The sequence below is a fragment of the Aythya fuligula genome, chromosome 7 (assembly GCF_009819795.1).
Source record: "Aythya fuligula isolate bAytFul2 chromosome 7, bAytFul2.pri, whole genome shotgun sequence".
Lineage (NCBI taxonomy): Eukaryota > Metazoa > Chordata > Aves > Anseriformes > Anatidae > Aythya > Aythya fuligula.
This window is the reverse complement of record NC_045565.1, coordinates 37,722,461-37,749,320: the sequence shown is the minus strand read 5'-3', so window position 1 is coordinate 37,749,320 and position 26,860 is coordinate 37,722,461. Positions and strand designations below refer to the sequence as shown.

Genomic DNA, 26,860 nt, shown 5'->3' with positions numbered 1-26,860 from the left:
TCATGAAGTGTTAAATCATTGATCATTTTAATTCCAGGTGTCCTGTTGTGCAGAGTGTTCTGAAAAATCTCCTGTTCCAAGATTATTTTTGTGATCTGTAATAAATGCATATTAAGAGCTGTGTATTTTCTGGAAGAAACAAATGCATAAAAGTTAGAAGTTCTCTTTGTTGAATCAATGCTTTATAGCATTAATTGATTGTACTGCATTTAAGAGTGGTACCTTGAATATAAAGAGTCTCTTGAAAAAATATGAATAAGAATTGTTTCAAAAAACATTGATAAATGTTTAATACAAATATTTATTTAATCTGCAGAAATTTACTTGAGTGCCTCCTCGATGCTTCAAAACTGAAAGAAGCAAAAGAGTTTTCATCGACTGCAGCAGTCTTTATTAAGGAAAATGCTCCAGATAAATACTCTCAAATATTTTCTTTAATGGTAATGCTGTAAAATATTTAAAATTCCCAGTAAGACAGGAGCTTTCTCTACATTTATTAACAACCTTGTTTTATTTAAGTATTTTATTTCCTGTACTTAAATGTTTTGAACTAACAAATGATACACCAAATAAGCAGATATTTTTATTGTTTGTATTTTTCATACTCCAAGCTAAACAGCTCCTTACTGCCCCATGTTATTTCAGTACACCATAATATTCTAGGGAAAACTTTTGCTACGCCTAAAAAATCTGTGTGGGAATAACTGCTATTATCACAGATGGTGTAAAGGGTGTAACTTTACCTGTTTTATGCCACTGGGAAAAAAATAATCTAGGCTCTATTTAGGTTTTGTTGACTATTCTAATGCTGAAATATACCTAAATGACCCAATGTGAACCCTATAAAGTTCTGGGAATTAAAGTATATGATATTAGTTCACATTTTTTTGCATGACCTTCATTTGGGAAATAAGAGGGTGAAGATAGATGTGACAAAAGCAGAAATAGGCAAATAAAACTTTTGGAGTTGCATGCAGTCATGTTCTTAAGCATTCCTTCTATGTTCCCTGCTACACTCTTATTTGTCTTACTTATGCGTTTCCACTGCATTTCAAAAGATTATGTTTATGTTATATGTTCTTTAACATTTGAATTAAGAGAACCTTAATGACCTTTCAGAGGTATGAAATCAGTGAAGCAATGACATTTAGGCAAAGGATCCAAATTATTTTTGTACATGTATTTTTTTTAGAGGCAATTTTGAACAAAACTACTTAACATTGGTCTTAGAAGAATAAAGTAGTTCTAAAAGTTTCCTTGGGCTGTGTTTATCAGCAGAGCTACAGAGGTATGACCTACAGTATTGGATGCTTTAATGACAGAGTAATCAAGTCCTACAAAATGCAGTGTTCCATTACAATTTAAGTAATCATTATTGATTGCTATGGACAGTCAGTGTCAGAGAGTCAAAAGAAATGATGTTACTTGTCTAATATGTGACTCTACAGATAAATTGAAGTAACTACAGTACCTTGTAATTTCTTTGTAATATTTTTGTTATATTTAATTTATAGTTGCAGTTAAATTTGAATGTCTAATTTCCCTTATCTGGATGAGATGATTTCAGAATGAGTGTTATCAGAATGTTCTAAAAAATGGATTAATTAGAAATCTAACTCAGATAATAGTTCCAGATTTAGATTTCTGCTAATACTTATGATTCTCAGCATATGAAAATTAATACAGCTTTACTAAGCGGTATGTATGCAAAACAACATAGATTATCATAGTAATTTCATTGCCCTTAATGTCCATTAAATTCCATTGCCCTGAAAGCCTACAATCAACATACATGATTTATTTTAGCCCTGTTGAGTGTCTGTCCTTCACTGGCTTATTTAGTGGATTAATAATGAAATTATTATTTTATAGGTATACCACAAACTAATGGATATTTCCCAGATAGAGAAGGAAATACAAAATTCCATCCATTTGTCAGTGATTTATAAAATGCAAATGATAAAATCGTGAGTACTAAACTATATCCTTTCACTTGGGTTTTGATAGTAGATATTACAGAAGTAGAGTCGGGTTCTGTTATCTCATATGCCAGTAGAAGACCATACTACAGAGATTAGTTTCTCTAATGGAAATAGTTTTGAGTAGTGAAGCTCAGTCCTGTCCAGGAAACTGCCAAAGCTAAAAGGTGAGAGAATTCTTGGGGAATGTGTAGAATAGTGTGTTGTACCAACAGTCTCAAGTGAAAGAATTTACAAGAGAGTGGAAGATGTTTTTGTATCTAGCAGATTGGGGCTTGGTACATAAGTCATATATAAGAAAGTAAAGATAGAGAAGAGGAATCACGTCTGAAATATAATGGATGAATCACAAGGATGGGAAGCATGGTATTTTCTAAAACTTTAAATTTTACATGAAAGCAATTTTGAAAATTAGACTGTAACAGAATTCCACATGATTTTCAGTGTCTCAACAGTTCCACTTTTTAAAGTACTAATTCTTTTCATCATGGAATAATTTATATTGACATTAAGGGAAAGGAGTTTTGCACTCCATATTTCTTTGCCTTTCAAATAAAATGTACTGCCTCAAATATTCTTATTCTGGAATATTTTGCTCTTTCTGCTTTGTATCTGGTTCTCCAAGAACCTTACTTGGTATACTGAAGTGAGTTTTGTTGAATTTTATTTTATTTTATTTTATTTTATTTTATTTTATTTTATTTTATTTTATTTTATTTTATTTTATTTTATTTTATTTTATTTTATTTTATTTTATTATTTTATTTTTTATAATATTTTGTAGTCTAGATAATCCACTAATATATTGGACTAAGATCCATCTGCTCTGAAGTTAGGAGAGTTATTATTGAATTAAAAAATTGAAATATTTCCTGTGATAAAAAGTGATCAATTTGTAACATATTGCAGGCAGTGGGACACAAATGAATTTCCAAGTGATGCCACCGCAACTCTGTATTCTCTATATGAACTTCTGAAACAGTGTGATGTACCTCCAGCATCTGTTGCCAGTATGAAGTGAGTTTACTTGTCCCTGAAAGTTGATGCTGAAGCTGATGCTGCTTCCAGCAAAGTGTGACAAAATCTTGAAAAGATTTTTTTATGATCTCACAATAGTTTTTAATGCATTTTTTTAGCTTTTCTTTGAATCGTTCCTAATTCTACAGTGTTATTTTAAATGCAGACAAAACCAAACTCTATTCTAGTAGTTAGATCACAGCTGTTAAATATGGAAGTAATACTACATTTTTGCATATGAAGTTCAATCTTTTCTGACTCTACTCAGTTTTCTTATTACGTCTAGTGCAGACATTGGGACTCATTTGGTTATTTACTGAGATCCAAAATATTCAGAAGTGTCCTACCATGAGAATAGTGTGTTCCTATTTTTTTAAGGAATTAACCATTGTATTTGACTGTTTCAAGATGTGTGCCAGTTGACTGCATTATGTTTGCAGAATTACCTGCAATTTAACCCATTTCCTATTTCACCATCTTTGTGCTGCATGCATTTAATCCTTCATTGTGTTATGTTATTCAGAAACATTTTTTTACATTAGAGGTATACTAGTTATTTTCCATAAACAGCTGAATTTTTGTATTTTTCATCCAACCATCTTCAATCTTTTTCCTTACTGACTGCAAGCATTACTGGTAAAATCACATCTTCTAATATTCAGATATCTTCAAGAGTTTCAGATATATTGCACAAAATTAGTTTCATATAATGTTTTTCTGATTCCATTAAAGAGGAGTGTGTGATTCTCTGAAGTGATGTTTTTCTGTTTTTGAAGAATTCCTTTGATCCTGGAATTGGCTCGTTTTTCTGTGAAAGTAAACTGCATTAAGCTTACACATGATTGTATACTTGAATTGAAGAAAGCTGGCATTACTGTAAGTATTAATTAGAAATGATTTTTTTTTGACAATGATTCTACTTTAAAAATAATGCTGATGGTTCTGGGTTCTTCTGTCGTCTTCTCTGCATTGCTTATATACTGATTAATATCATTATTACTAGATGTATTCCTAGATGGAAATTTTGTGCGGTCTCTGTAATAACTGGTCTTTCAATGTATATATCCTTTTTTGATTCTTATGTCCACCTAGCTCTGCAATTTTTTCACTTCCTTCTTGATTGATAAGCAGAACTGTTCACCCCTGTATTCAGATAAAAAGTAAGTTTTTCAGGAAAAAAAAAAAAAAAAAGTATGTAAAAGTGCCCAATAGTGTTGTGATGCCCATGTAAGTCCTTACTGACCTGAAATATTCAAGTGCATATAATGAAATTGTAATGGCAAATACTGCCAAACATACCAGTCCATATTTCTGTTGTAATGATCCTATTGTGAGTTACTTGTAATGTGGATTTTACTTACCCTAACTGAAATTTTTCATTCCAGATGTCTGCCTCAGGCCCCTCACTTTTTTTTTTTTTTTTCTGAAAAATTCCAACAAGTCTGAGGTTGTACACAGTTACATAGCATTCACCTAGAACATGTTTAAATTGCATTCACCTAGAATGTGTTTAAATTCTCTAGATCAAGGGTTCATTAGGATTTAATTTCAATATTTGTATAGACAGTAACAGCAAGTAACCCTTCAGTGGCAGCAGTAGAGAAGTCTTGCTTTTATACCAACCTTCTCATCTCCATTAGAAGTAGTGGGTGTTAAAGTGACTTTCACTTAAAAGTTGCACAACCCATTAAGATTATTCATTACTGTCTCAACTATCTCTTCTTTATTCCAATAATATAACATCTTAATAACACTATGCTATAACAAATTCTAATCCCTCTTTTAGTGTTTCAATTAATTAGCTAGTACAGTTGGATTTTCAAAAAGGTATTACAATGCAGTATTAGCATCATTGCATTGTTTTAGTCTGAATCATATTCCTTTTTAATTATTAAAATCAGCATTTTGTATCAATCCTTCATAGGAACAAGGGAAACTTATTGAAGTAGAATGCCTGGAATGTGAATATGAAATTCAAAAATTTGGCCCTAAAATAGTGACTTATACCAAAGGAGTTGTTGAGGTATGTTCTTTAGATTTGAGAGAAAAATAAAAGGCTTAGTTTGTGAAATATGCAAATTGCACTGGACTTGTGTGTCTTAATTCCATTACACTGATCAGAAATTGCTTTAAGCATTATATTCTTTCTGATTGGTCTTCCAAGAAGAAAGAAGGACGTTGGGCTGGCAAGAATAAAACAGAGAAATAAACAATAGTCATATATTCCTAAGTCTTCAGTCTGATAATAAAGATTCATAATATATTAATTTCTAAGAGTAAAGATGGTAGCATTGAAACATGCAAAGGCAATACTATATTCTTTCATATTTTACATTTATGGAAGATGTATTATTGCATATTAAAGGCAATCTTATGCAAATCCTTATTTCTGAAAAATTTGGGTTATTCCTGACAAATTGTCACACTGGGAAGGTTTTTTTTTAGATTTTTATAGTCAGTCGACTTGGTTATAATTTAGAGCATCAAAAGTAGGAGCCTAAATTTAGAATTTAGAGGAGTATGTAAGAAGATGTATTCATTAAATGCAGTATATGCTAAACAATTTTTCTTTTGTATAGGCTCAGCTGAAATTGATAAAAAATCTTGAGTTAACCTTGCAACATGCGGTTCAGTTGGGAGATCCTTATGTGATTCAGGTTGTTTGCACAACCCAGTGGAATCTATGCTTACCACTACTACAACAAAATTTGCATCAACATGTGCGAAAACCTTTGATAGCAGTTGCTGATGTCCTAGAAGAGATTGACAGGTAGCTTTTTATGCTGTGTACATTCTTATCAGTTACTTTGAAATCTCTAATGACTGAAAAGAAAATACAGCTCATAATAAAGAACTAAGCAATTTAAACATGGCATCAAACTCATAAAAACTCAAACTGTATGATGTGAAGAGTCTGAAAATTTTTGCACTAGCTTGTAACAAGTTAACATCTGCATATACTGTGTACATTTCCTCATTAGTTGTTTAAGTATAGGTCCCATTCATGTAAATGTGTTGGAATATAGGTTCTTGTACTAACACCACTTTTTTAATTCTAACTGCTTTGGTCAGCAGCATAAGGGCAATACTTGCTGCTCAGTCAGCTTTATTCTAATGTAGGCACACATTAGTTTTTTGCAAGACATTTGATATCCTAGAGGCACTGAAAACCCTCCTTCTGTTCTGTTTTTCCTAACATTGCTTTCATCCATCTATCCATCTATCTATCTATCTATCTATCTATCTATCTATCTATCTATCTATCTATTTTTGCCTGGAAATAATCTAAAATAATTTATAGCTTACAGCTGCTATGAACAGCTTCGTCAGGCAGGTGATAAACTGGGAGTGTAATGTACCCAAGTCTGGGGAGCATGCAGTTTTCAGTGAAAATGTATTGACTTCATGGAGTGGTTTTCAGCAGTCTGGGCAAGGGCAGTGACTGCAGTGAGTATGTAAACCTGTCATGAGCTGCATTTATAAAAGTGGTAAGAAACTGCAATCAGGACTAGATTTTTAGAAGCTTCTACTTATATGTTATCATTAGAGTGTGAAGTATTATCAAAAGTGTCAATCACGCCGTTGCTAGAAGTTAAGCAGGTTAAAAATCCAGTCACTTCATCTGTCAACCAAAGTGGGCATTTCTGAATGGGAAGTGTGGTATTAAGGAAGAATTCTGCTAAAACACAAAGATCAGTCAGTTTACAAGATGTGTCGCTTCCTTTTGGCTGTGTTTTCTCATGCGGCATTAACAAGTAAAATGCAGTTGAGTTTTGTCCTAGTGTTGGCTAGGATAGAGTTAATTTTCCTCCTTGTAGCTGGTATGTTGCAGTGCTTGGGATTTAGGATGAGAATAATGTTGATACCACAGTGATGTTTTAATTGTTGCAGAGCAGTGCTTACACTAAGCCAAGGGCTTTTCAGCTTCTCTCAGTGCCCTGCCAGTGAGGAGGCTGGGTGTACAGCAGGAGCTGGGAGAGGACAGACCCAGGACAGCTGACCCAAACTGGCCAAAGGGATATCCCATATGATATCACATCATGCTGAACAATTAATATGGGGTGGCTGGCTGGGTTGGGGGGACCGGCTGCTTGGGGATAGGCTGGGCATTGGTCAGCGGGTGGTGAGCAATTGCATTGTGCTTCACTTGTTTTGTACACACTATTAGTAGTACTACTGTTATCGCTGTTATTATTTTCCTTTCTTTTCTGTCCTAATAAACTGTCTTTATCTCAACCCACAGGCTTTCATTTCTTTCTGTTTCTCTTCTCCCATCCCAGAGGGACAGGGGAGGGTGAGTGAATGGCTATGTAGTGCTTAGCTGCCAGCCAGGTTAAACCACAACAAGTTTTCATAATCATTTCGTTACAAAGACATGATAATGAAAATGAAAGAAATATTAAGTCAAAAATTGAGTATATTTTCATACTATTGTCACTTTTTATTACTGGGTTGTGCTTTTGGTTAATTTTTAGGTCTAACAATTTTAGTTTGCTCCGTTTAACAGATTACATTTGAATTTTTATTCCATAGCATGCTGATTTTGTTACGTTGCCAAGTTCACATGGAAATTGCTCGTATTGAAGAAGATGGGGATAGAATTGAGATTGCTGTGCAACATTTACAGAAAGCTATACATCTAGATAACAGTGGGCAGTATCAAGAACATCTAAGATTGAATTTTAACCGTCTTTCTTTGTACGCTATGCTGTATAAGTCTCCTGAGCGTCTAGAGGATCAGGCGCTAATGATGATTGAACAGGTAATCGTACAGAATAAGATTAGTAGCTGAAATAGGTTTGCTTATTAAATTCTGGCAGAGAAGAGTTAGCCATTTAGTAGAACTGCATATTAGTAGAGCTAACACGGGCTTGCTTTCAGCAACATTAGTTGGTTGCCTTGAAAGCTCTCTGGATTTTCCCTCTGGTCATCACACTGCTTCATACTCTGAAGATTAATGGTTATGATGGAGGATTTTTTCCAATTATGTTCAAACCACCTGTTTATGAAAAAAATGAAAAAGCATTATCCTTTGGCAGAAATACTCATCTGCAAAAAAGAAACTCAGTGTTACGGTTTTGCATGTTCAGAATTGTCAACAATTAAAATTTCATTGTGTGGAACATTTTTATAAATAATGAGAGGAGCAGTGGCCAAATAGCTGAATCTCCCATCTGGACTGAAGATAAATCAGTATTATATCACACTTTAAAATGTGAGAAAATACAGATAATAAATCCAGTAATACAATCTAAAGTCACAGTGTAGTCATTTTCAAGAGTTATTACATCTAATTGTTGTGATGCCTTCAGCACATGAACAAAATTCATATTGGCAGCTGATTTGGTAGTTTGCTAAAAGAAATTTCACCTATACACCATTTGGGGATATTCACAGAAATTGAGATATGCTCATTGAACCTAAAAAGCAGTATTGGAAAGCTGCTGGTACGATTGTTATATTATTGTTATGACAGTTTTGGTGTAGTTTGTTCTAGTTTATTATTTTTTTTTCACACAAGCTTATTCCATTTAAATATTTTTTAAAGAAAGCACTTAATTTTCCTCTGACTTAAGCTAATTCTGGGTACACTAGGGATTTTTTATATTTCATAGTGAGTCCTAATTATTGCACAACAGATATATTATTTTTGGTTTCTAAATAAATACTGTTCTTTATTTAAGGAAATACAACATTAAGACAGGTCATACAATAAGGTATATAGAGTAATAATACTGCAGGATGTTGTTTAAGATATGCTAAGAAAAACAATTCCTATATTGTATTGGCTCAAAATACCAAAGTCTATGATGTATGATCTACATTCTTACATGTTTAGTAAGTAAGATATATTAATGTAATAAAAATGTAAATAGCATTATAATAGGTCTAAATGAACCTTGTAACATTTAGTTCTTTTATTTACATAGGCTAAAAGGGGAAAGGAAAAGAATAATGTGAGGCAAAAGAGATCCCTTCTGGTAAATGCTGGTCTTGCACTAGCTCCTGATTTATTTCAGGTGGTTCTTGATAGTGAAAATGAAGCTAAAGGTAATGTATGTGTGTGGCTAAAATTATGACACTTAACTTTTACTGCTTTGCCCAACCTCAAAGAACGGACATAACATATAGTGGCAATATGTGGGGAATATTACAGCGCAAATAGAGTGACAAGTTTACTGAATTCTGTGGCAAAAATTAGAGAATGAAAAATGAATATAATTCTATGATATAGCTGTCATGTATTAATGCTGAAAAATTTCTGTCTGTCAATCTGGATGTGTAGTTAAGTAACAGTTCTGTCATATGCATTGCAAAGTATTTTAAATAAAAATTATAAGAACCTATACCTTCCTCATTTCAACGTAAATATGTCTAAGCAGTTTCAGTTATATTCATGTTTTAAAGCCAGGAATATTTTCTAGTCCCTTCAGCAGCTTTGCTGTTCTTCTATGAATGTCTTCCCAGAAACTCAATATCTTTATTGTAGCGAGGAGCCCAGCCCAAGGTGTGTCAAGTACAGACTACAGAGGGACAGTCACTTCCATAGTACCTCTGGCCATGCTATTTCTGATACAAGCCAGGATGCTGTTGGTCTTCTTGGCCACCTGAGCACACAGCTGGTTCATGTGCAACTGGCTATTGACCAACACAACATCCCCAACTCCTTTTCTTCCAGGCAGCTTTCCAGCTACTCTTCCCCAGGTCTATACCACTGCATGGGGTTGTAATGACCCAAGTGCATCACCTGGCATTTAGCCTTGTTGCATGCCATACAAATGGATGTGGTCCATAAATCTAGCTTACCCAAATCCATCTGCAGAGCCTGCCTACCTTCTCACAGATCATCATTCCTGCCCAACTTGGTGTTGTCTGCAATTTTATCCCTCATCAAGATTAAATGATCCCCTCATCAAGATCATTGATTAAACAAAACTGGCCCTAATGCAGACCCCTGTGGAACACCACTATGGCCACTTGGCTGCCAGCTGGATTTAACTCCATTTGCAAATACCCTTTGATCTCAGCAATCCAGCCAGTATTCATTTGAAACAGAAAACTTAGTCTAGGTAATATTAGCAATCATGGCTTAGATTCAAGTGAATATTGATTTCCCAAATAATCATATCAAGTTATTTGTATTCTAATAAATAGCATCTCCTCTATGTCATTACAGTAAAAAAAAAATCTTTTTGATTTTTCTGTATCACTGGATTGATTTTCTACCTCAGGAGGGCAGCTCATTCCTCCCTTGTGTCATTTTTCTGTGTTGGTTATTTCTGTTTAATACTTTTTCCTAGATAACTATATCTTGTTGACTACGAGAAAAAAAGTCATTATTCTCAAATTTAAAAAAACAAACAAACAAAAAAAAAAACACAAAGAATAAATTTTGCTACTGAGCAAAAACGTATTTCATTGGATTAGTGTTCTTAAAATGCAGCCAGAATGTAACATTCCGTATATTACATCAATTTCCTTTTGACTGAAGCTTAATTAGAGCAATGCATGTCCTGTCAGAAAAGAGACCTTGGGGCTAAAAAAACATAAATCCATTTTTATATGGGGAAACTATCTATGCAGATAAATTAAAAACAGAATAGATGCTAGTCGGGTGTGGTTTTTTCATTTTGATTGGCTGGTTGGCTTTGGGAAAGATTGAGGGATTGAAAAAAGGACTGGATTTCAGGAGTTTCAGAAAGTAGTTGTGAATCAAAATGCATACCTTTCATTTAGATTTGTTTCAACTCTGGTACTTAAAAAATTACATTAAATTCTTATTTCTTTGTAAGTTTCCTCAGGTTATAGTCAGAGTCAAGTAAGTTACCTCTGTGCGAAAGCACAACATCATGTTAAAAGTGTGGACAAAGTTGATGGACATTTGAAACACCTAAAAAAGGAAAATGACAAAGAGAGGTAATTACCACAGAAAAGATGTGGCTCTTTTCTTTTTGCGTAGAAGTGTCTAATAAGGGAATTTCTTATCATAGAATCATTAAGGTTGGAAAAGACCTCCAAGATCATCTGGTGCAACCTTCCCCCTACCACCTATTCTGTTGATAGAAACTGGACACACAGAAGAATGGGTGGATTAAGGCTGAATAACTTGATGCATAGCTGAAACTTTGCTGAAGCGTCTTTTTTGGTTCTTGTACCACTTTGCATGCTACATCTTTTCTGATAAACCACACAGTCCTTTCTGAGTGTCAGAAATACTGATCTGTAGGAAAATCATAGCTTTGTCCCTGCTAGAGCATGAGGATTGGACCAGGTAACATCCAGAGGTCTCTTCCAACTTAAACCTTTCTGTGATTCTGTGTGACTTTGTTTTCAGCATGTTTATATAATTCTATTGTTTATTTTATAAACAATTTTGTTGTTGTTTGTTTGTCTTTTTTTTTTTTGTTTTGTTTGCAGCATTAAAAAAATCCTGGAATGAAATCTAAACAGTGTTTTTCTAAACAATTTGAAATCCAAACTTGTATTCAAGACTCATTTTGAAATTCTCAGCATTGCTTTTGAAATACTTGGTTTAATTTAGTTTATTTTTTATAAGATAGATAATTAGGGATATGTCACAAACACATTTTAAAAGTTTCAGTATAGCTATTCTCCAAAATATTTTTTCTTGCAATCTTGATAAGCTGAGGGTATTTTTTTTAAGTGAGTAAAGTCATAGTGTTATATTTGTTACTGATAAAAACTCTTCCACGTATTAATGTTTACTAGATTTAAAATCTTATTTATGGTGGCCATCAAAACTGACATGATTTTTGTGGTTTCTAAAGTGTGGAAGATAATTCTGGTTATAAAGTGATCTTACATATGCTTTTTCTTTGATAGAATTAGACTTTGGGCAAATTTGGCAAAAGTTGCACGTACACAAGAAGTGTGGGATGTCTGCCGTACAGCATGCAGATTTTGTCTCCTGTATGATGACACTTTGTTTAGGAGAGCAACAAAACCTAAAAAAAGTAAGTGAAAACATTATTTTGAGTGTCATAAAGTGAACTTTCTCCTCCTTTATTAGAGTCACTTGAAGGAGTAAGCCAGTGTAAAGGTATAGTGTTCCAATGAATATTGTGCACATTGTTTTCAAGAAGTTTAGAAATGTAGAAGGCAATGTGTGCTCTCAGAAATTAACAACTGCAGAAAAGCTTAGGAAGGAGAGGTTTGGAAATTATTTTCACTTTTCATGATAATTCAATGACAGTGCTATGAGGTGATGCTATTAAATATAAGCTTTGGGCCTGAGCTAGTTAAAGTATGTATATTTAGAAGCATAGAATCGTGGAATCATTTAGGTTGGAAAAGACCTTTAAGATCATTATTTAGTGTTCTTGAGATCGTTATCAGTGTTCTTAGTTGTTCCTCAGCAAGTTTGCAGATGCAAGTGGAGTGGTGCAGTCAATACAACATAAGGAAGGGATGCCAGCTAAAGGGACCTGGACAAGCTAGAACAGTGGGCCCATGTGAACCTGAGGAGGTTCAACAAGTCTGAGTGCAAGGTGCTGCACCCGGGTTGGGGCAATCCCGGACAGGAGTACAGACTGGATGAACTCATTGAGAGCAGCCTAGCAGAGAAAGACTTGGGTGTTCTGATGGATGAAGCTTGACATGAGACAGCAGTTTGTGCTTGCAGCCCAGAATGCCAACTGCATCCTGGGCTGCATCAAAAGAGGTGAGGGAGGAGATTGTCTACCCAAATAGAGTCCTTCTCCATCTGTTTTGTAAGACCTCTTTAAGTATAGAAAGGTCGCAATGAAGTCTCCACAGAGCCTTCTCCTCTTCAGGATGAAGAGCCCCAGGTCTTCCAGCCTTTTTTCATTGGAGAGGTGCTCCAGTCCTCCGTTCAACTTTGTGGCCCTTTTCCAGACCTTCTCTAACAGGTCCACATCCTTTTTGTGCTTGGGGCTCCAGGTCTGGAGATAGTACTTCAAGTGGGGCTTCACAAGGGCAGAGTAGAGGGAGGCAATCACCTCCATCGACCTGCTGGTCACACACATCCTTCTGGGCTGCAAGTGCACACTGCTGGCTCATGTTGAACCTTTATTCACCAGAACTCCCAAGTCCGCTGCAGGGCTGCTCTCAATGAGTTCTTCTCCCAGTCTGCCCTCATGTCTGGGATTGCCCTGACCCAGGTGCAATGGACTGTTGGCAACATTCATTTCTGTGTTCTGTTTCATCCTTTACTACTTCTAATCCTAGGATTAGTGGGTGAGAAAAATTGAAGGTCTTCTCTGTATGTAACATATACTGAAGATAGGGCAAAGATAATTTGGGCAATATGAAGATTCTGGAAAAAGACTTGCTGTATTATCAGGCCTGAATGAAGGCAAATAATTCAAAGTGCTATAGTGTTACAGATATATACCAGGTCCTATTAATGATGCTTTTGGTGCATGGTTGCCCTCAGTTCCTGATAAGTACTTTTTTTTTTTCCTTTAGTTTGAAAAAGAGATGAGAGATGAAACATGGCTAGTCTGGGGAAGTGAATATGTATGATTGCTCAAGGAATGAGGAGCTCTTCATTCAAATTAACAGTCTGTAGGTTTTATGAAAACAAACACATGTAATTTTCAACTTAAACTAAAATGTTACTTTGGAATATTGAAATATGATTAAAATTATTGGACAAAGACTAATAAATTAGATCTATCACTGAATATTAAACTTGAGATGTAGTCTGAGTGAAGTAACTTCAAATCTGTGCTTGTGAATGCTTTATTGTGGATTTCAGATTATACAGGGATATTTAAATTCTAAAATTAAGGTAATTTTTGTCAGATTTACGTGTTAATAATAATTAACTTTTTTTTTTTTAGCACAGAAGAAGAAAGCTAGTATAACTATGATGGATGATGACCAAGGTGATGGCTTACCAGGAGAGTTATTACTACCTGCTAAATCCTTTTCTTTTGAAAGAGATTTACTCAGAATATTAGCAGAAATAAGATTTATTAATGCAGAGGTAATCAACCTACACAGATGTTACTCATATTTGTTTCATTTAACTTTGGTTGTATGTCTAATTCTAGGGATATTCATCTTACAGCAGTAGAATTTTGAGTTAGATTCATTATTTTATGTCTCCACAGACATTAGAGGAAGTAGTTCTGTGAAGCAGCTGTATAAAAATACTGTGTGAAAGTAACTATAGTATCACTGCATATGGTTTTAACACTTTTTTACAAGGGATGTTGTTGTAAATATTTGACATGTGACATTATGTTCCAGGATCCTTAAAGTTCCAGCATGATAAATATATTTGTGTGTATATATATGGCATATTTTCATTTTCTCATTTGAGTTATTTATTTAATAAAATTAAGCATAAGTAATTTGAAGATTATTTCATATAATTGGTTTTGTATGCCTGTACATCTTCAGATGTTGTACAACAAAAACAACATTTTGTTTTTTTTCTTTTTTCAAGAGGTGTAGACACAAATAAGAAGTCAGAGTCCATTTTCACGTAGATAACACAGGTAGAAAATTTATTTCTTTGTATCTTTCCAGGCAACGATTCATTTATTAAGATTGCAGGGAATTGAGCTGAATGACCACACTGTACCTACAGAAGATAAAAGCCAACATCCTTCAGAATATGTTTTAGATTTTCCTGAAAGTGATCTAGAATGGAAAGCATACAGGTACTTACCAACTCTAACAAATTGTTTTATTATCAAACACAGATGATAATTTACTAAGTTATTTCTTTTTAGTACAAATCATTTTTCTTCTCAGAAAGAGTAGTTAGACATTGAAACAGGTTACCCGGGGAAGTGGTGACATCATCATTCCTGGGGGTGTTCTAGGAAAGGTTGGACCTGGTGCTTGGGGACATTGGCAGTAGGATGATGGTTGGACCAGATGATCTCGAAAGTCTTTTCCAACTTTAATGATTCTCTGATTGTTATCAGATAGTTCATATGTTTAGCTAGGAATGGTAGTGGGAAAAGAAGAATCTAAAAAATAATTTGAAATAATTTTTCTCTAATTTGCTTTCATTCTGCACTGTTTGTTTTGTTTTTCATTTAATGTTTATTTCTCTGAAATCAGAAGCTAGTGTACCCTTCTTCTCCTTCTCCTCCTTCTCCTTCTTTTTATATTTCTGTTTCTTTCTTTTGGTCTCACAGTATTATTTATTGTGAAGGAAGAGGGAGAGAGAATTTTTAAATATGATATTTAAACTCTACTACATTTGTACAAGTATTAACTGTTGTCACAATGGTCATCATGTCCTGTAAGAGCAGGTTATCAGAGTTGTGTCCCTAAGGCTCTTCATTAAGTCTGAAGATGAAGTGAAGTTTCTCGCAGTCAGCTTCAAATGCTCAGTAAAATAGGAAAAAGTAAAAACCAATCAGAAACAAGGGACAAAGAAGATGAAGATTCTGTTCTAAAATTCGCTGTGAAGCTGTTTTTGAGTTTAACCAATTTACTTGTACCAGTGTCTCTTTCATCCAATTAGGCTAAGAACACATAGGGAAAAAAATCAGTTTGGTCTACTATGTTGTCTACTGTTGGTGACATAGTAATACCCTATGTCAGTTTATGTTTTTTTGAATTTGTGACTTAACCAAGGTCATTCTGTCTGATCATACAAGATGGTGTTTTCAGTATTGCTTTATCTAGTGTGATATATATCTTGATAATTAATTTGTGCATAAAAGAATGTTATTGCATTGACTATGGAATGTTATTTTATAAAAAATGGACTTAGCATTTCAGAACATCTGGAGATGTCTTTGAGTGCAAGAAGACATGAGGCTGTGAAAAAGATACCTCATTCAACACTAGAGTCTTACTTTTTATTCAAGTAGAGCTTTGTCATAGATATTTAATGATTTCTAGCAGTGATTCACACACATTTTAAAAAGTGTGGATGAACTGTGAAATTTACATTAGAGCCAATATTTTTAAGCTAATAGCATTTGAGTATCAGAGACTGGTCGATGTTGATACTAATAACTTTCCTGAGGCATCTTGTCATCCAATTATAAGTTAATGGATAGAGATGTAATAAATGCAACTGAAAAGTAATTTCCAAAAATATATATTTTTTGTTGATTCAGTTCTACTTTTACATATTTAGCCTTAAGATATAATACCTTCTAGTGTTGTACTTTTGGAATAACAGTTTCTTAATACTAATTTTATAGTTTATGGATAGACTACTTATCTCAGTATGCTATGGAAAATTTCCTGCGTGCAGCTGAAATAGGAGAAGAACTGAATGAAGCCTGGATTGTTCATAATGCTGTGGTGTATATCTTAAACTACAATAGGCATCTTATCACATCAGGAAGACAGAGAGAAATTATTGCATATCTGCAGACTCTTCTTGGAGCAGTCAAGACTGTTGGGCACACTGGGTAAATTTAGAGTTTTGGTTACAAACATGGTCTTGTTACTATAACAGAAAAAATATTTTCACAATGTTAGTTTATGTCATGAAAGAATGTTATTGCTGGCTTTTATTAGAAGTAGAAGGACGTCAGCACATACAGAATACTTTAGAAGTTATATTAAATTTTGTGGTTGGAAAGTGAGGTTTTAATCCTATTTATTTCTGTTCATTATAATCCATATTAACCTGAGTTAAAATTATGTTAATTCCTCTTAATTATGGAATAGCAACATGTGCATATGAAATAGTGCATGTGTCAATTTTGTTGACCTGCTCAGAAAGAATCAAGAAAATTTTCGTAGCCTTTCTGTTGGCAGGAGCTTGAAATGTGTTTACTTGCTCTCAGTTACTCTGAAGTTGAATTATATAGTAAATATAGTTTATTGTAAATATTTCTAATCACAGTAAGTTCTGAAATACAAAACAAAGGGGGAAAAAAGAAAGTAAAGGGAATGTGTTCAATAATTGACCACAAAAATAGACTTCATAGAGAAATTCTGTTCTGTAGCAAATGCAATGGCAGAATAATTAACTATTCCAGAGGAATACTCAAGTCAAAGTTCTGTTGGACAAAACCCTAGAACTTTTAGCACTTTTTTACTGGCAGTGACTTCAGAACTAGACAAACTGAGAGGACCAACAGCAAAGAACGATATTTTAACAGTATTGCATGTCAAGGCCTAAAGTTTAGTTTGTACAGAGATGGAAAACAGGTAATACCTACTTATTAATTTGGGCATTTATATTAATATGTATCATAATTCAGTTTGTGTTGTCTGTAAAAAAAAAAAAAAAAAAAAAAAGAAAAGGTAATTCCATCTCAGACGTTGATTATCATAAGGAGTAATACAGAGTAACGAATGATTTTATGTAAAGAGTTTGGTGTAGGTTATTAGGAAACCCTTTCCACTTTCACACATAACAGTTCACTACTAAAAAGTCAGATTTTAAATTTATTCATCTCTGAAATAAATTTGAAAAGATACCTTTTTCTGTGAAGAAATAGAAGCTTCAATCACAGAAAGACCTGAAAAAATGCAATATAAAATATGAAAGTTTTTATTGGAGAGAGGGGGAGGAGGGAGAGTAGATTTAACCATTTTAACTGCATTTCCAACAGGGAAATTTTGTAAAATCCATAATTTTGTTTTCTAAGAAAAATCTAGATTTTTGAATAGTGCTCATGACTTTATTTGTTTCACTTATTTTGGTCTGATGCAGTTTGCATTTAAGTTTTCTTTTTTCTTCTTCAGAAGCACTGTCACTTTGTTGATGTTATGTAATGCTGTAGCTCGGGGCTTAATTCTCTGTTGGATTCCAAAACCAAAACGTACTGAGGAGAAAAAGTTATGTGCATCACCAGACAAAAGTAGAAAGGCTTCAGCAAAGGGACATGAGAAAGCAAATGCTATCCCTTCTTTGTCAGTAGATCCCAGTGGACTTCCTGACATCAAAGCAGCCTTAGAGGTACAAAATCCACTTTGTCTTTTTTTTTTTTTTTTTTTTTTTTTAATATGCTGACATGTATTATGATTCATAGAAATTTTAATTCCAGAGATTCTTGCAGAAAAACTACCATCTTTTATGGTTCCTGCCATCACAGGTTCTCCCCAAATATGCACTGAAGTTCCTTGTCAATTGAATCTGAAGACTGCAGCTTTTATTCGCTGTATGGATTTATTTATGGAGATGTTATTAGTATTAGAGTTGCATGCACAGAAATTGTAAAATAACTAATGGATAACATTTTCCATAAAAAGAGCTGTTCAAATTTGCCTTAAGTTTCAGTCTTTTTTTCTTCTTGCTGTTTAGATTTGTGAGTTTGCTCTAAAGGTGACAAGTGCAACCATACCAAATGAAACAGTACCTGTTGCTGTAAAGCAACAGATCATTGCTACATGGGTGAAAGTAAAACAGTTAAATCAGCAACAGATAGGACATAAACTTTGGACTGAGGAGGAGGTATTATTTCTCTGAAATCCTACAATAAGTTAATTTTTTCTTTGAAAAATTAATATTAAATGCTTAATTTTATTTAATAATGATTAAATTATCAGTGTGTCTTTCTTGTATATATTTTAATTTGATGTGACAGAAAATTTTTGCCTGTAGCTGAAATATCAGCTATGTTTATATTAACATTTAGTATGAACTCTTTATATGGAGACTATCGATTCAGTAACTTGAAAAATAATAATATATTCCAATCTTTTAATTTTAAATATGTCTATAATACCGGAGTATGGAATGTGAATTAATTATATTGTTGCTGTATTTTTGGTGATACTGTAGTAGTTCAGCATTAACAATGGTAGTAAAAATAAATAAATAAATAAATAATTTTTAATTTCTGCTCAGAGTAGTGATGAAGCTCAAAATCCTATTGCAAGAATTCTTGTTGGTCTAGAAATGTATTCATGTACTGGCTTGGGTCTCATGGATTTCACAGTTCCTGCTTTATCTCAGGTATTTCCTTTTATTTTATTAGCTCTGTTTTTTGAGAAAGAGCATGTGATTTCAGTTTTGGTTTTGAATACAGACAAAATTCAATTTGAAACTTCTATTATACTGTTATATATATGAAGTACATACATAATATATATTATTTATACATATTATGTTGAAACTTTTTATTATTTACTTTCAAAGTTTTCAAGAGATTGAGTAATTACAACAGGTAGAAAAATTGTGTAACTATTTTCATTTATACAAAAAAGAAAAAGCATTAAAAACCAGTATTACAATTATTCCTACGTTGCTCTAACAGGTTATTATCATAACAACCTGATGAACATAATGGGTTCGGATGCATTCTGTACAGAACCATATTTGGGACTTTTATTTTATTTTATTGAGAGGATGAAGTCTTATCTTAGGGTTTGTATTGGGAGCATTCCAAATTTCAACAGAGAACTTCATGTTATTGTGAATTTCCTTTTGGCAGTTATGGGGTAGAACTACCTGTTATTTAAAGAATTAGGTGGCTTTATTGTAAGACTTATATGAGACAGAGCTACATTACTAGCATAGTTCATTAAAACACTTGCTTTTGATTGGTCTTAACATGATTGCTGATGCTGAACAGTGCCACAATTTTCCTCTTCTGTTGATTACCAGTCTGGAGGAATGAAGGTAGTATAAAAATGTTTAAATCATTCATTTTCAAAACTATGAGCTGATGTCTTACCTGTCTGATTACTACACCTAATCATTTATACTTCCTGTTATAAATGGGTTTCTTAAAAGACTAAGGCGTATTTCCTCCGATAGCTAGGAATCTGATGACATTGTCCAACACTTCTGTAGAAATGCTTCTCTCTAAAGACCAGGATATCGGTCCTTATAAAGATACAGGTATGCAATTCCAATTGGTCTGCAGATTTCTGCCAAATACTATTAGCTAGCTTTAGCTATTATTTCAGTGGTATTCAGCATATTTATAGCTGGGTTTACATTTGCTTTTACAATATTTACTGCAGCATAAATGTTGATTATATGTCTATTGCCTATTTTGATTTTTCTTGTAAATCTTTGGTTTTCTAGATTGTTTTATTGTTTACTTGTTCCATGCCAAGGTGGGTTGTATGAAAAGTACATCTGGAAGAATGTAATCTGATTGTATATGAGTAAGTTGGTGTGAGGATAAGTAAGTTTTATGTATGAAAAGGGCATGGCAGAAACACAAGATTTATTTTTGTTTTACTTTTACTTTTTTTTTTTTTTTTTTCCAGTTAGCGAAATTGGCTTTAGAATGCAGCTGGTCAGATTCATTAGTAGAATTGCAGACACTGACACGACTTACATATTTTGCATATGTATTACAAGACTACGAAATAGTGATGACTTGTTCCCAAAGGATATTGCAGTCAGTTAATAATTTTTTTCACAATAGCGATACCAAGAAATATGAAATGTAAGTACATTGAATTTTGCATTATAATGTGGTATACTTGATATAAATTTTGAAGAATGAGTATATAGGGAAAATTCATCTGACTACTTAATCAAAATTGAGAGAATTTATTTATTTATTTATTTACAAAGAAACTGTACAGAAAGTGAAATTTTCCTACCACTCCTGATTTTGTCATTAGCAATTACTTAAGTACTACAGATAATGTTTTAACTCTACAATGTAGCCTGAGTAGAAGATGGTGTGAGATCCAGATTGTGTCTCTGGACTCAGTTCAGGAAGATAAGTGAATTTTGTAATCCAAGTGACTCAACAGGTTTTTGTGTTTGAGTGTCTTCCTGATGAGCAGTGCTTTTCTGAAATTGGTTTGTGGCAGTCACAGTCTTTTCGTGCTTTTGTAGTTTCCAAGCAGAAAGTAGCTTATTCTAATACATTGATGAAAATTGCTTCTGATAATGCATGAAGGGTCTACACAGTTCATGTAAGAAGATGCTGTGAGTGATAACAGGTGATAACAGCTACTGTTTTCTAATTTCTGGTGTCAGGTATCCCCAGGTAGCAGGCTTCCCTTATAAATTCTGTATGTGGGAGCAATAGGAGTGTAATTCATTTCTTAAAAAGCCCAGAGTCTTACTGGACTGTTAATTTAAAGCTTTGATCTTGTGGGGAATAAAAGGAAAAAAGAAAAAAGGTTTCCTATCTAGGAGGATCTGTTGGTGGAGTCCTTAGATCCTTCTGCTTATATACGATTTTACCCCCCAAAAAACAGAATGTAATTTCATCAAAACAAGAGGGAATTGACAGCAATTATTTAAAAAAAAAAAAAAATCAGAATGCAGGAAGTTTGAAATGAATATGATAAATACTTTGAATATACTTATGTGTTCATTTTTCTCTCTGTGAAGATGTCCGGGAAACAATGGTGCTCTTTGAAATTAATGGTTGTTTATTTCATGGGAGAAGAACATATAAAACCAGTTTTTCTCTCCAAAACATCTTAAAATATGGAACATATAATTTTAAAATATTATATAGAGAAAATAATGAATATTTAGCAATCTGAAACTGGTGAATGTTAAAATGTAAAATGTTTCCTTCTTTGACCAAGAAGTTGAGTTGTGGGTTGTCAATATTATCTCCAGAAAAATGGAAGATGAACGTCTTCATTCTTTTCACGTTAAAGCACAACTTAAGGACAAAGAAGGCTTAGACACCTACTTTTTTGTTGTTGTTGTTAACTTGTACTGTAGAACACTGGTGTCCTCTTGTGGACACAAATCATAACTGCATAATAGCCTTCACTGCGCAGTAGGAACTAAGCCAACTAGAAATGAGAAATGCCAGTTTAGTATAGGTGAATTCTCCCCTTTCTTTCTTTTTTCTTTTTTTGTTCTTTTTTCTTTTTTTGTTCTTTTTTCTTTTAAAAATCTTCCATATTGTGTTACATTATTGTATTATTTTCTTTCAAAACCACTTCTATTCAAGTATATCAGATAATTTTTATTATTGCTTTGTTATTTTATTTTTTTTTAACTAGTTAACTGATGGGATTGAAATCTCTGCTCCTTACTTTTAAATGTAGAAGAGTATGATCCAAGTCAATTTCTCTAGAACCCTGTGCGTACTTTACCAGACATAAGAGAGACCAATTCCAAGAAAAAAAAAAAGTATTTAAAATTGTCTGATTTTCCCAATTTCTGTTTTTAATTACTTGCTATGTAAATTTCATTCTGATTTAATATTTTTATATTGTTTGATGTACAATGGTGAATAATGGGGAGAGAATCACAAATCTATTTTCTTTGGTCACTAGAAGTAGGTAAAATATTTTTCAAATCTTAGTTCACATTTATTTTCATTAGAACTGTAAAAAAGATACTTTATTTCTGATACCTGTTCACAGAGTGTTCAGATTTTTCAAATATTTTCTGATTGTAGGAAAAAAGTCATTAGAAGCCTTTTTAACTTTCAAAGCTACTAACATCTCTCTAGTAACAACTTGAAAGCATTATTAATGGGAACTGGTGTGTTCTTAGACTGTAAGACTAGCACATTTTGAGTTACTTGTCTTTATTCAGACCTGATAACACAGCGAGGCAAGAAATGTTGAGTACTGCTGCCTGTATCCAAGGAAAGAGTATAATGGAAAATTTGGCTGGACAAAAACATTTGCGTATAGCCGCATCAAAAGCCTTTGCTCAGAGTGCCAGGTAGGTTTTGTTTTAAGAGGGGACTAATACAAAGCAGACAAAAAAATTGATTTATAGATTTGGGGATCACCATTCTTTCCCAAGACTGATAAAAAATCAAAATAGTTGAGAGTTGAAATGCTTAACAAAAGATTTGACAGAATTTAGCAGTTTGGTAAATTTAAAATAAATTTTATCAGTTTAGAAACCGAAGTGGAAAGATTGCTTTAAGTAATAAATAGGAAAAAGGTGATACACAGATGGATAATGCCTGATTTTTAAATTCTTTGCTTTTTGGGAAAAAAAAAAAAAAAAAAAAAAAAAAGAGCAAAAAAGTAGGCAATTGAAACTGTTAGAGGATGAAAATGTAATGGCTGATGTGAAGCCCTTAGCAGTATCATTTTTTTTCCTTAATAATTAAAAAGAGAGTGATGAAAGAAGTTGGAAAGGCCAGCGTAGCAGAACTCTACAGTTATGTTGTGTTGTGAACAGACAAATCCATATGTTTTCAATTTACATACCATGACAAGCACTTTTTTTTGGGAGTGGACATATACAAATAGCTCAACAAATGTCAAAAGGGACACAAAGTGGTGAGCAAAAACTTAGTAAGTCTAGTGTTAATATATACAGCATGTGAGCAGATAGAGTCTAAACATTGTGAAATTTTGGGAGAAAATGACAGATTGCCTGATTCAAAAATGATTAAGCTGCGACAGGGGAGGTTCAGGCTGGATATCAGAAAATGGTTCTTCACTGAGAGGATGGTCGTGCACTGGAACAGGCTCACCAGGGACGTAGTCACAGCACCAAGCCTGTCAGGGTTTAAGAAGTGTTTGGACTGTGCTCTTAGACATATGGTCTGAATTTTTGGGTGCTCCTGTGTGGTGCCAGGAGTTGGACTCGATGATCCTTGTGGGTCCTTTCCAACTCAGGATATTTTATAATTCTATGAAAATAGTAAGAGTATTAATTAGTTGATTTTTTTAATACCAATCCATAATTTTTAGCTAAATTCTAAAGATTTTGCTCACTCGTGTGTTATTGTTGTATTACAGTCTGGAAAATTATTATATTTTATTAATTAAAAGTAACATTTGCATGGAATGTGCTCAAAACAATTTGCATGCAAGTAGAGGCATTTGAAGTATATTTATATTTTACAGTGATTCTGTACTATGCAAAATCCATAGGAATGAAGAGTTGTGTTTGTTTGTTTGTTTGGTTTTTTGTGTGTGTGATGCTTTTATAACGAGAAATTAACATAATAGGAAGAAAAGAAAAAAAAAAGTAGGTTATTCCGAAGAACCTCTCAAGTAGGTTTCTACTAACTTTTAAAATTAGGTCTCACTTCAGTTAAAGTTACGCAGGAATACAGTACAAACACTTGTTTAATATTCCTTCTGTTGGATGTATGGAGGTGTTTTGTATATAAAAATGGAAAATATATTTTGTATGAATACCCTCATTGCTGAGATACAGTGTTGTCTAGATAAGGTAAACCACAGATGATGTTTGCGGAAGTAAAATCCTGTATCTTTGTTATATGTACCACCGGTGAGGTTTTTTCCTTCGTTAAGCTGTAATTTGTTTTCTTCAGATATGCAGGTGAAGCTGGAAATTATTCCCTTGTAATGTTTGCAGCGAGACACTTTTGGAACGCATGTTTACCTTTGCTAGGTTTTCCACATGACAGAGAACAGTTTAAAGAACCTACTGAAATAATTCTTAAGAATATAATGAAAGCAGAATCTGAAAATAAACAGGTAAGAATAGCTAATAAATATTGTTAACTATGCATGTGTTTAGTGATTGGTACTGATGATAAAGAAAAGTTTTGCTTTGTTCTGAAGCTGTGTGCATACTTCAAGATATCTTTCCTAAAAGGAAAAGGTCTTGTCATAAACACGTAAATGCTTTCTAATCTTCATTTGCATAGCACACATTCAGACACAACAAGGAATCACATACTTGTTTTCCATTTGGCGATTCTTCTGGTTCTAGGCAATTGACAAACTTGCAGCTGTTTTCTTCAAAATAATTTACGGTCTGGATGTGTGTAGTGTTGCACTTTGTGAGGCTCACAAAAGGGAATGCTTAGAAAATAATCAAAAAAAGATAAAGTGACAGAAAAAATCTGTCACTTCCAGTAAGAATGATAATAGGCCTTAAAAGACAAACTCATAAAAGTTGGAATTAAATTAAGGTTCCTCACACCTGCAGATTCAAATTACCTGCAAAATTATTTTTTAACAAATCTCATCACATGAAATTTCTTTTCCTGCTGAAACATCCCTACACATCTACAACTGTTCTTACTTCAAAATTCCCAGAGCTGATCCATTTCTCTCTTTCTAGATTTGATTTAAATGTCAATGAAGCTGATGTGAGTTTCCCCATGCATTTCAGTGGTCGCAGAATTAGACCTTGAAGGTTTTATTAATAACTTTTGCATTCAAGTTCAGCAGTACCAATGTGACATCTCAGCCTGCATCTCAGATCATCTAGTACTGTAGTATAATAATAGAAAACTTATTTTTCCTTTCTCCTCAAGCCATGTATAAATCACTAATAATCAGAGATGGTGACTGGTCTGCTTGAGTGTGTAGGAGACAGAATTTGCGAGGACCCTGTGTGCGAGGAAATACAGTGACATGAAGATCGTAAACTTAAAGGAACTTTGCCAACGATGCATGGATATCTAACACTGTGATTTCTCATAGGGACATTTCTAAAGGTCTACTTATTTGCAGAGTAAAAAAAAAAAAAAAAAAAAAAAACAAAACAGTAAGAAGGAATACTTCATTATGTATATATAAATAACTTGCTGCTACAGGATATTTTCAGAACAAACCCTTAATAAGATATATGAAAAGTCAAGACCTTTATTTAGATAATGGAAGTGTACAGTCACAGAGAGCCCAGACTTTTTATATCTGTAAAGAATAGTAATTCTTGTGAATTAGACTATATAGGATTTTCTGATATTATTTAGACAAAAATATTTCAAATAAGTTCTGTATTTGATTATTTCCAGAGTTACTAATTCTTCTTTATATGTTATAGTAACTGCTGTAAGAGGCAGGAACTGGTATCCAGTGATCCTTGATCAGGCTAACTCTAAGCAGTTTTTAAATTGGTTCACATATCTAGAGAAGCATACATGTATACCTGAAGATAACTTTTGGTTTAGCCCAGCAAGGCAGTGGTTGTTTGCTTACTTGAGATATGTACCAAAATATAAAGGGCATTTATTGTTCCTACTGTCTTTTTAGGAGAAAAATGATACATTGCCTTTGCATCAGTGGCTCACAAAGGATTTTCAAAGTAGTGGATTATCAGATGGATGCTTTCTGCCAGGCACGTTCTTTCTTGTTTTGATATGATAATTAAAAACAAACTAACAAAAACCTGTATTTTGTAATAGCATTGTTCTAATTCTGCAGTATAGTAATAAATGACTTGAATATACTTCAAAGGTGCTGATGAAGATCTGACATTAAGGACCTCTTTATATGGGTTATTATTCCACATATATGCTGATAAATCTGATTGGGAAAAAGCATTAAAAGTCCTGAATGAAGCTATTCAGGCTTTGCCTCAGACAAGACACAGGCTGTAAGTTATTTATTTATTTTTATTAAAATAAGCATTTGGGTTCTTGAGAACTCTAAAACTCTGAGTTCTGTTTTTACTATTTTTCTATTTTGCATTGGCAGAATAAAATCATGACTACCTTTTGGTCAGCCGGGCAATTCTTATAACAGAAAACTCATGTGTGTATTTTCAGTGAAAAGACTTATGTTTGCAGTGTTTCTTATCATTAATCTTTTCATAACATTTGTACATGTCGTTTTCTAAAACTTGAATACAGGTACTATCTAATTTTCCCAAGAAAATAGGAGTACGAAGTGTAGCTGAAGTTATAATTTTTCTAGCTGTAAACACACGTAATGTAAAATGGAAACTAAATTATCTAGGCTACTGTTTATATATAGTTTTACATGAGTTCAAAGATTTATGCCCTTTTATATTAGTTTATGAACTTACACATCTCTGCACTACACTGAACTACTATATCTATTCCACTTCAAGTTACTTTACAGATACAGATGCAATTAATGTGCAATTCTTTTTGTCCTTTTCTAGTCTGATTTTTAAACATTTGGCTACAGTGAAGGCAAGATTGGGATGTAATTTCATGATGGAAATTCAGAAATTTGCAGGTGAAAGTGAAGATAATGTGTCCCGTATTTGGCGTCATATGGTAACAGTTTCCAGAAGTATTGTTGAACAGTTAAACTGTTTTAAAAATGCAATCAATGCTTTGCAGGTTTGTGAATTTTTACTA

General features: G+C 33.4%; 1 protein-coding gene across 1 annotated transcript in view; it reads left to right on the top strand.

Moving 5' to 3' along the window:
* The window catches only part of CFAP46 (cilia and flagella associated protein 46), a 73,788-nt gene that overhangs the window by 9,331 nt on the left and 37,597 nt on the right, over positions 1 to 26,860 (top strand). Inside the window, exons 6-27 of the mRNA XM_032191250.1 lie at positions 317 to 440; positions 1,873 to 1,967; positions 2,889 to 2,996; positions 3,773 to 3,872; positions 4,921 to 5,019; positions 5,576 to 5,766; positions 7,530 to 7,758; positions 8,927 to 9,047; positions 10,790 to 10,913; positions 11,841 to 11,971; positions 13,823 to 13,968; positions 14,517 to 14,650; positions 16,160 to 16,372; positions 17,661 to 17,874; positions 18,220 to 18,369; positions 18,766 to 18,873; positions 20,139 to 20,276; positions 22,370 to 22,530; positions 24,110 to 24,275; positions 25,785 to 25,869; positions 25,989 to 26,127; positions 26,659 to 26,842. Coding sequence (XP_032047141.1) covers positions 317 to 440; positions 1,873 to 1,967; positions 2,889 to 2,996; positions 3,773 to 3,872; positions 4,921 to 5,019; positions 5,576 to 5,766; positions 7,530 to 7,758; positions 8,927 to 9,047; positions 10,790 to 10,913; positions 11,841 to 11,971; positions 13,823 to 13,968; positions 14,517 to 14,650; positions 16,160 to 16,372; positions 17,661 to 17,874; positions 18,220 to 18,369; positions 18,766 to 18,873; positions 20,139 to 20,276; positions 22,370 to 22,530; positions 24,110 to 24,275; positions 25,785 to 25,869; positions 25,989 to 26,127; positions 26,659 to 26,842 — 3,160 coding nt within the window. The remainder of the gene's footprint in view (positions 1 to 316; positions 441 to 1,872; positions 1,968 to 2,888; positions 2,997 to 3,772; positions 3,873 to 4,920; positions 5,020 to 5,575; positions 5,767 to 7,529; positions 7,759 to 8,926; positions 9,048 to 10,789; positions 10,914 to 11,840; positions 11,972 to 13,822; positions 13,969 to 14,516; positions 14,651 to 16,159; positions 16,373 to 17,660; positions 17,875 to 18,219; positions 18,370 to 18,765; positions 18,874 to 20,138; positions 20,277 to 22,369; positions 22,531 to 24,109; positions 24,276 to 25,784; positions 25,870 to 25,988; positions 26,128 to 26,658; positions 26,843 to 26,860) is intronic.